General features: G+C 34.1%; 2 protein-coding genes across 2 annotated transcripts; both read left to right on the plus strand.

Annotated features, from left to right (window-relative positions):
- The first annotated feature begins 2,520 nt into the window (after positions 1 to 2,520).
- LOC111395022 lies at positions 2,521 to 4,856 on the plus strand. The gene is made up of 4 exons (XM_023021048.1): positions 2,521 to 3,400; positions 3,666 to 4,299; positions 4,357 to 4,675; positions 4,782 to 4,856. The coding sequence occupies exons 1-4, from the start codon at positions 2,521 to 2,523 to the stop codon at positions 4,854 to 4,856; spliced, it is 1,908 nt and encodes a 635-aa protein (XP_022876816.1).
- A 1,814-nt stretch (positions 4,857 to 6,670) lies between these two features.
- On the plus strand, positions 6,671 to 7,419 carry LOC111396451. The gene is made up of 2 exons (XM_023022885.1): positions 6,671 to 6,954; positions 7,216 to 7,419. Exons 1-2 carry the CDS (start codon positions 6,723 to 6,725, stop codon positions 7,359 to 7,361), a joined length of 378 nt encoding a protein of 125 aa, XP_022878653.1. The 5' UTR covers positions 6,671 to 6,722; the 3' UTR covers positions 7,362 to 7,419.
- The last annotated feature ends 2,741 nt before the right edge of the window (positions 7,420 to 10,160 follow it).

The following is a 10,160-nucleotide window of genomic DNA, read 5'->3' on the forward strand; positions in this document are numbered from 1 at the left end:
GGTTACGGAGATGGAATTTGAAGTTTTGGTACATCAGTTTAAGTTTTTTTCTTTTTCTTTATCTCTTCAGAGACGAGGGGTGGCAGCAGCTGGGGTGTGCTTTATTACGCCATTTTGTATGCGCAGGAAAAAAATTAGGGAGGAAGGGTTGAAGAGAATGTATAGGAACAATTTGACCTTTTTAGAATCCTTTAGTTGCTTAAATGAAGGGTGATTTGGATAATAAAAATTTTGTAAGCCAAACATGCCGACACAGAAATGAATATATTCATATTGCGTTAGGCACTGACATCCTCATGTACCTAATTCATAGAATGGCAGATTGCCAATATAACTACCCCATATAAAAAAGAAGGTAAAGCAGGTGTCACTGATTTTAACTGAAGTTTTTCTTCATACTTGTGTGGTTCTGCTTATCTCCTGCCTTACCCTGCAGACAGCTCTAACCTCATTTCGTCTTACTGCAGTTCTGGTGCCAAAGAAATGCCAGCAAAACCACTACAAGATATGCTGCTTGAAGAACCTGAGCTATCTCGATTGGGAGGGCAAGATATTTTTCTTGCTTTTCCTTTGCTCAAAATATTTTTTTTCCTCTTATTGAGTAAATGGTTAATATTGTGTGCGCTATGAATGAAATTTTACGTGTTTTACACTGCAGGGTTTCACGAAGTACTAAGTCATTCAAGACTTCTTGTTCAGATGGGAAGAGACCATGAACAAAGCGGTAATGTAATTTTGGAGTAGAAGGGTGCTTGGGGCATCGTTGCTCCTGTTTATGAAATTCGCAGAGGACTTTTCAGTTCATTAAATTATACTGCAGATAGAGATTATCCAGTTGCTGTGTAACGTAGAAATCTAATATAGAGATCGAGTATAGTTTAGGCAACTATGTCAAATTCTATGTTTTATGTGCTTTTAGCAAAACTTGAACTTCTTACAAGAGGGTGGTGGTATGAATTGAGCAGCTGCAATATCAAATATGGTAACAAGCCGTAGGATGATGCACTTTGAATTTTTGTTTATCATTATATTTCATTTTGATCCTCCACAATGGTACAAGTGAATTAATTATTATTATATGGTAAATATCTCACATCGAATCAATATTAAAATAAATATATAGCGTACAAGGGATATGGTTGCTCCATTGAACTCTAAGTCATAATATTATATCAGAATTCATCAATTTCAAACAAGCAATTCGATATTATAAGGAGTCAAACGAAGAAATTTTAAAATGGATATTTTCAAAGAAAGTTTTCATGTTGTGGGTCATATTAGGGTAAATATAGAAGTATAAGGATTTGAACTACTTCTTTTAATAAAGTTGATCTTTTAAGATGTACTGTACCAAAAAAAAAAATATTTTGTAATGGTTAAAAAACGTTGCAAAAGACCTTTCAATAATGTTAGCCAATGGCACGTTCATTTTGTTAGAATGTTGTGATAGAATTCTCTTAACAATACTTAATTAACGTATGCTGTTTTTTACATGTTGCAAAATGTCATTTTTGTCGTAGTGAATCCTAAAATTTTATATTTGCTTCCAAGTTGTTTGGCAAAATAACAGTTGATTTAGCCTCAGACACGAGGCTAATCTTATTTTTTAATCATCATCAAGCAAAACTTATCATATTTTGGAAATAAAATTATCTCATTACAAAGCCGTTGAAAAACTAATCACAAACTTTATACCAAAAGTGAAGGCAAACAGCAATGAACTGTACATTCAACTTTAATTTGTCATAATCAGGTCCCTTTAGCCCCTATTACTAAACTTAACATCCCAATCCTTCTTTAGCTCCCCTTCCGGTAAATATATCACCTAATAATATGCCATGACTCCAAGTTCTTGAAATTGAGGACAAATGGAGATTTGAGTATGCTCTATTGCACTAATTACAGTCGATTTTTGAATATTTATATTTAAATATTACAATCATGACATGATTATATTGCATATTTATTTAGAGAGGTAGTACACGTAATATTATTGTCAATTTTTGATGTTCACAACAATCATGCTGCATGATCAGAGTCAATGATAGAAAAGCGTTTCCAGATTACACTAGACAGTTTTTCATTGGAGAAAGGGAAAAAGACACCATAAAAACACTTAATCATGGGTTGTCATATTAGTCTGTTTTTGTTTTCCTTTTTTTTGCCCTATTTGTTCAGCGTTACTCATGTTTACAAAAGATTGTTACTCAGCGTTTGACTAATGGAGTGGCTAACATCGAAATTAAATATAAGATTGGTTGAGACAATTCCAATTTGGATAACCTAACCACCATAAAATTATTATGTGTTAGGGTCCCCATGAAAATAGGCAAGATGTGAAAAAGATTGAAATTCGATCCCTCTTCACATCACGCAGCTACAGAAACTTATACCATTGTGAATGAAGATTTTCTTTTCACTTTCAGTTTTAATTTGATAAGTAAAAGGTTTTTCTTAAACATGAAATTGCATTGCATTAATGCTTAAAGTCTTTTGTCATTCACCTACTAAGATATAAGTATGCGGAACAAATTTGATAGTTTTTTGCAAGTCAATAATTTTTGCACTCATAGAGCCGGGCAGATTTTTATTTTGTGGAATCCATCCAAAGTCAAATTGGAAGTTTTGGAGACTAATCCCCAAGTCATCCATTGTATCGCTACTTGCAAAGTAACATTTTATACCTTTCTTGTTAGTTTTGTTTATGCTTTCCATACAATTGTTAACCGGAGGCCGCTTTGGAACAACATCATGGATTTCAATGCAAATGTTTCATTGCCTTGGATGATTCTAGGTGATTTCAACAACGTGCTCAAATTTGATGAGAAAAGCAATGGTGCGGAGGTAACACCTTATGAAATTAAGGATTTTGCCAATTGTTGCCTTCATGTTGATCTTACGGATGTGCGCTCCATTGGTTGTTTTTACACTTGGACTAATAATTCAATTTGGAGCAAAATTGATAGGGCTATGATGAATGACATTTGGGTGCAAAATGGTGCATATGGCCTCGCTGATTTTTCACCTCTCAGGTGCCTTTCCGACCACTCTTCTTGCATTGTATCCATTCATGACCGTGAGGTGAACACTAGGAAGTCATTCAAATTTTTCAGCATGTGGACAATGCATGAAGACTTCCAAGGACTTGTTCAAGCAAGTTGGAATTTCGAAGTGGTAGGGACAAAACAATTTGTTCTTTGTAAAAAGCTGCACAAGTTAAAAGGAGCATTGAGCGAGCTAAATGTTAAACACCTTGGGCACATTTCTACACGGGCAAATGAGGCTAAAAGAGAATTGGAGGCTGCCCAACTTGAGCTCCATGATCAACCCACAAATGAGCATTATCAACTTATGGTGGCTAGATTGAGAAAGAAAGCCATGGGATTATGTGAAGCGGAACGTAGTTTTTACTATCAACAAGCAAAATGCATTTTCCTTAAGCAAAGTGATAAGTGTACAAAATGCTTCCACTCAGTGGTGAAAAGGAACACAAGGACAAATTTCATTGCTTCTATACTCAAAGAGGATGTGATGTATACCACTTCACAAGATCAGGTTGCTCGAGAATTTGTCCAACATTACACCAAATTGCTAGGTACAAGCTGTCCAGTTCGGCCTATTGAGCTGACATTATTAAGAATGGGCTTCGGTATCATTGGAACAAGGCAACTTATTGATCCGGCACATTTTTAGTGAGGAGATCAAAGATGTACTCTTTGGTATTGGAGATGATAAATCCCTCGGGCCGGATGGTTACACTTCATGCTTCTTTGAAAAAGCATGGGGGACTATTGAAGATGATTTTGTGGGGGCCATCATGGAATTCTTCGCATTGGAATCCATCCTCAAACAAGTCAACCACACGGTCATTGCTTTGGTGCTAAAGTCAAGTCACACACCGAATGTTGGGGATTATATGCCTATATCATGTTGTAATGTTTTCTACAAAGTGATTACTAAAGTTCTTGCTTCTAGATTGATGCCTATTTTGGAGAGCATTGTGGATCATGCACAAGCCGCTTTTATTGAAGGTAAGAGTATGATGGAAAATATCCATCTTGCCCAAGAACTCATGAGACAATATAACAGGAAGAGGGTTGCTTTGAGATGCCTCCTAAAGATTGATCTAAAGAAAGCGTATGATTCGGTAGGTTGGAATTTCCTTATAGGAGTACTTGAAGGATTGCACTTTCCTTCGAGATTTGTACAATGGGTTATGGAAGGTGTTACTTCCCCAACATATTCCGTAACTTTGAATGGGAGTATTCATGGTTTCTTCAAAGGTGGAAAAGGCCTCCGGTAAGGTGATCCCCTATCCCCCTTATTGTTTGTGCTTTGTCTTGAATATTTTTCTAGAACGGTTAAGGCTGCCACAAATGATAGTGAATTCAACTATCACCCTAAATGTGGCCCCTTAAAGATCACTCACTTAGCTTTTGTGGATGATTTAATGCTCTTTGTAAGGGAAGATGTTATGTCAGTGCAAATTCTAATGGATTGCCTTTCAAACTTTGATTTTGTATTGGGTTTAAGGATGAACATCCAAAAATCCAGCTTGTATACAGCTGGTATTCACGGCCAAGACCTTGATGATATTTTTGAACTCACAAATTTCACGAAGGGTACTATGCCATTTCGTTATTTGGGCATCCCTCTTGCTTTGGAAAAACTCAAAGTTAGTTGTTATGCTCATTTTCTTGAAAAAATTACAGCTGATTACATTTGCTAGAAGAACCACAAACCAGCATACTATGAATGCACAAAACAGTGAGCGTTTTCAGGCAGTTTTGGATAGATTTGAGGCTTGGTCAACTGGTGGAAAATTCTACACAAAAATGGCATATGATTACTTTTGACTGAGAGGTACTAAGAGGATTTGGGCTGCCGATGTTTGAAAATCTTGCATAACACCGAAGCACATTTTTGCTTTAGTTAGGGGTTCAATCTAAACTCCTAACTAATGACAAATTGTAATACTTGGAGATCGATCGTAAATGTGTTCTTTGTGGGCATATGGCGGAAACAGGCCAACATTTATTTTTTTAATTTTCTTTCACATCGTCCTTATGAAAGAGCATTAGACAGTGGCTCGGTATTAGAAGATTCACGTCAACACTTGCTAGCACTTTGAAGTGGATGAAAAAAGCGGCCCGTGAGGTTAAGAGGATTGCAATTGCAAGTACTATCTACTACATTTGGCTAGCGCGTAACATGAAAATTTTTGAAGACCTTTCACCTCACTTGGATTGTATTGCATTGTGAGACGGATCAAGACACACTTATACAAAGTTATGTTCTTTGTATCCGGATGTCTTAATCCATTTCAAGTCCTTAGTGTTGGATCATTGATTTTTTATGCACTTTACTTATTTTGTATCACTCGGGTATGCCCCGAGTAATTGTATGTAGCATTGGCTTCGTTATGTCCGGTGTACTTGTATATGAAAGTTTTGATCAATGAAACTTACATTTACCCAAAAAAAAAAAAAAAAAAAAAACCTAAATTATGAGTACAATGAACTAAAATTAATTTATGCTACCGCGGAATAGAAAATTATACTTTATGGGGAAGAAAATAAAGAATTGTTTTTTCTTGTATTCATATTTAAAATCCTCTAAATTAAAGTCTTAAGATCTAATTATTGAAAGTCAACTATCTTAAGTAATCCTCTAAAATTATTTTTTTATAAATGACAGATCACATCTCCAAAAAATATATCAATTACAGATTTGGCGGTTGGATTGTGTTCATAGCTCTATTGGAATTGATGATGGTGGAAATTATTTATAACTTGTTTGAGCCCTGGAGAACGTGTGGTTAAAAATTAAGGAAAAATTTTAAATTTACGTGTAATATTATTTTATTTAAGAATATGTTGTTGAAAATGAGTTTTTTAAAAAAATAAATTTTGAGAAAAATGAGACTTAATCAAGGGCTTAGCTGTATTGTAGAAGTTTGCTATGTCTACAGAAAATGCACACACAGAAGCCATACAGAACAGACACAGTAGGGGGTCGGTGGGAGGTTTTTTTTTTGACATTTTATAATACAACATGAATCCCACACATGTGAGATTACAGTTTGTACAAATAGAAGAGGCGCATGAAGTAGCAAAATTTGAGAGATATCTCATTTAGAATTGAATCAAACACTTGTATTGTTTAATTTGCACGGATGATGGCCAAAAAGCAGGGTTGAAAACAGAGGCGCATGAAGTAGCAAAATTTGAGAGATATCTCATTTATAATTGAATCAAACACTTGTATTGTTTAATTTGCATGGCTATCTTCATGACTATTATTGGTATAAAATATAACTTATGGTACATAATTGGTACCTTAATAATATATTGTCGGTGAAGATTTAAAAATATGTAACTTTTTTATAATATTAAGTATAATTATCCATAAGGTATTTGTACACTCCCATTACAGCTCGCTGCCTTGGATCCCGGCCCATGACTTGAATTATAAGCCTAACATACCTCTATGTAAATCACTCAATATCAAATGTAAATCACAATATCAATTTGGAAGAAGAAAACTCACAAAAGATTGGAGTATGTTATATAAAGTGCTCTCTCTTTTGGTTATCTGAGTTTTTATTCTATGGGCGTTGACTTTACTTTTCTAGAAAGTTTTAGACTTAATTTCTAGAAAGTTAAGAAAGTTAAGTTTGTTGGTAGAAAAAAATATTTCGAGTAAATAGATGTTTAGCCAGAATGATGTCAATGATATACCAGAATCTCGAGTTCGGGAGAACAAGGTCGGGATTTGTGGTTTATGATTGCTCTTTCAATGTCTGTCATGAACGCATCTCAGTAAGAAATCATGCAAAGGGAATGCTTAGGAATGTCGATGGAGGCTATACGAGTAAAAAATTGTGGTGCCGCGGGACAAAACTTGGCCCATGTCCTGTGTTTTCGACAAACACTACACAAGCTTTGCTCAATGGTATTTCTCTCTTTGATTAGCTTAAAAGATATGTTTAAATAAATTAACGGGTATTTATTATTCTACTATTCCAGTCGTAATTTATTGCTTCTTCACTTACGGATGAACCCACTTTTCTCTCTAACAGTCAAAAACTCAATTTTCATAATTATTACCGAACAGATATAACTTGATAATTAGCTAAACATTATATTTTTCTAGTTAAAAGATGGTGAAATAGATTTTCCAAAAATGTTTATAATAGTTTTGGTGCAATTGTAGGGGTTGCAGTAGATCATCCACAGACTAAATTTTTTGAAGTGGTTGCAGAAGACATCAAAATGATGAATAAAAATCTTCAGTTGGTTAGTTTCTTGATTTTTATGTTTGAAAATCAGATTATGAACTTTTGCCCATTTATATATTAGCATGCATGACTTCCATAAGATTTCTATACTTAGTTTTGCTAATCTTTCTAAAAATTACAGAAACCTTCTCAGGCACAAAAATAATTAACATTTCTTATTTTTCCCTCTTCTCCACTAGGTTTTTAACTAGTTTATTCCTTATATCTTCTTAATTTTAATTTGTATGCATTATTTTTAGCTTGAAGAAAGTTCATATTTTTTTTCTTTTTGCACAAATGGTCGCAACTCAATAATATTTGAAGTCTACATTTTTTTAACATAGGAATAAAGAACCAAATTTATCCAGAATGTTGATATAATGTTGATTGCTGTGTTATAATTGCCAATGTTATTTCTTGAAATCTCTCTTCTGATTCAAAATCGTGGTGTAACGTGTATCATCGCCTGTTCCAGTCATAGAATAGATGAAATAAATAAAAAAAAATGCATTTTTGTTCTGCCATCTACACTAGAATAAATAGAGTTTTCCGAAAAAACCTGCTAGTGTAGGGAGGAACTGGATCGGAAAAAAGAGGGATTCTAGTTGTAAGATATCTAATGAAATCGTCGCTGGAATTGAGATCCTATTTAACGGAGGCGTGCAAAGGTTTCCTCGAGCCGGACAGAGATTTTGGCCCTCGAGTGCAAAGGCAGAAGGTGGGCAAATTTTCCATATCCAAGGAAAAACACTCCGATCTGCTATTAGAAAAATTCCCAATTCTCCTTTAGGTTCATCTTCGAAGTATTTTTCCCTTTCAATATTTTTCTATTGGAACTTCCCTCATTCCTTTTATCGAACATAATGATGCAAATAGGGCTTTAGTACCGAATTTGTTAATTCCAACTTTATTTCATCGTTTGAATTTGAAGTTACGGCTTTTGATATGTTTTTCTATAATAAAACTGCTGAAAGCAAGAAAGTGTATAACTAGCTTGACTTAGAAAAAAATTGACGGTAGTAATGGCGCACTATTTCACCACAGTTAATCCTTTAATTTCAACTATCAAGTATTAAAATATTCATTCATGCAAATGATCAAATTCCTTAATTTTTTATAATCTTTCGAGCAACATCATAACTACTTTTAAATATTGTTAAATCAATTACTAGACTCCAAGCTTCTCCATTGCCTTTGTGATCTTCAAGCTTTTCACCAAATATCTAAGTCAAAGGTGCTCCATGGAAAAACTCTCAATCTAACAATGAAACCAGTCTGTCAAGCTCTACTCACATGTCCCAGACATAGTTTATATATACGATCATGCTATACATTCAGGTTCAAATTCAGATGGAACACGTGTCGACGCATAATTTGACAGTTTGAAAAATTAAAAACAAAAAAACATCCAATCATTTTTTGAAACATTAGTCTGTCTCTTTATTCCTCTGTTTTTAAACCTGGACAAGTGGCTTTATTCTTATATATACTTTGGGTTTTTTTTTGAATTAATTTTGCCACAAAATTGCCAAAAATGTCGTTTCGAGTCAAGCAAGTTGAACTAGATTCGGCTTGCAGAATTCCCCATTTCGTGTGCATAAAACTTTTGTACATGGAATCTCGCGCACACGAGAAACATGCACCCGTTTTCTTCTTTAACGATCACGTGTGCAAGCATTTTGAGGTTTGATTATCATACCCGCACAATGCTTCAGCCAGCCTGCTGCCCAGAGTAAAATGTGTACAATTATTGGTAGAAAATGTTAGGAAAATAAGGGAACAAGAATAATAAGGCAATACAAAAATCAAACAAGAACACAAGATTTATGTGGAAAAAATTCATGGATAGAAGAGGAGAATTTATTTATGTCAATAATAGATGATTACAAATTATTGCGTAGCGTGTAAGGATTGATTTTTCTAGAGATTTACTCCTCATATATATATAGTGCAAAGAAGAGCTTAAGATATGGTGGAGTTCAACTATAATAAGTCTATACAATAATGAAGTGTTGCGGATAAAATAGGATTTTAAAAAAAAATGCCAAAATCGAGAATTGTTCAAAATCTAGATAAGAGCGACGATCTCGTGGCTGTCGAGTGGTGGCCATCTACTCGAGCGGCCTCCTCGCAAATAGCGAGCACCGGTTCATGTTTCCTTCTCCTTGCATGATTTCTTCCTCTCCTATTGCAACTTTGACTCCTTTGAATCTTATTCAAGTCCAACACAAATCACCAACTCCAAATTGAACTCCCAAATTGAATTCCAACTTAAATTCCCGAATAAATTACAACTAGAAGGCCCAACCAAACTTCAAATGGAATTTCCAAATAGTCTTTCAAATAGAATTCAGGTTACACCTTAATTCTAATAGGAAACTTCATATTGAAATATTTACAGTTGAATTTGTAACTCGGTCAAATTTCCATTGATATATTATTTACCTATTTCAAATCTCTTCATCTCATTTAGGCACTATAAATTGTCCACTTGTTCCGACCTTTGACCTTCTACTTATCAATTTTTTGATGCAATTGTATTTCCTCAGCATTTGGGTGTTTCTAACACATGAAAATAAGTAAAATCAATAGAAATCTACTCAATAACTTTTACACCATCATTGACAAGAAATTGATAACAAAAATATCAAAACCTTAAACCTTATTCAATGAAAACATTTTTATATTTTTGCATTATGATAAGGGAGATTTAAATTTCTAATCTAAACACCTATAAATGTTAAGAACGTTGAAAAAGGGGAACCCATATTTCACTAATAGATGGATTGCAAATGAGACAAATTGATTAATCTGTAAGTATATATCATTTAAGAAATGAGATAAAGAGAAAAAAAAGAGTTTACATATATTTTAATATTTC

This window comes from Olea europaea, chromosome 6 (genome assembly GCF_002742605.1).
Source record: "Olea europaea var. sylvestris chromosome 6, O_europaea_v1, whole genome shotgun sequence".
Classification (NCBI taxonomy): domain Eukaryota; kingdom Viridiplantae; phylum Streptophyta; class Magnoliopsida; order Lamiales; family Oleaceae; genus Olea; species Olea europaea.

Bases quoted from the DNA above. Each gene is read 5' to 3' on its own strand.
- LOC111395022 (XM_023021048.1), top strand. From the start codon at position 2,521: ATGCGGAACAAATTTGATAGTTTTTTGCAAGTCAATAATTTTTGCACT. The intron at 3,401-3,665 runs GTAGTTTTTACT...CATTGGAACAAG, and splicing joins GGGATTATGTGAAGCGGAAC to GCAACTTATTGATCCGGCAC. The intron at 4,676-4,781 runs GTTAGTTGTTAT...GAGCGTTTTCAG, and splicing joins TTGCTTTGGAAAAACTCAAA to GCAGTTTTGGATAGATTTGA.
- LOC111396451 (XM_023022885.1), top strand. From the start codon at position 6,723: ATGATGTCAATGATATACCAGAATCTCGAGTTCGGGAGAACAAGGTCG. The intron at 6,955-7,215 runs GTATTTCTCTCT...GTGCAATTGTAG, and splicing joins TACACAAGCTTTGCTCAATG to GGGTTGCAGTAGATCATCCA.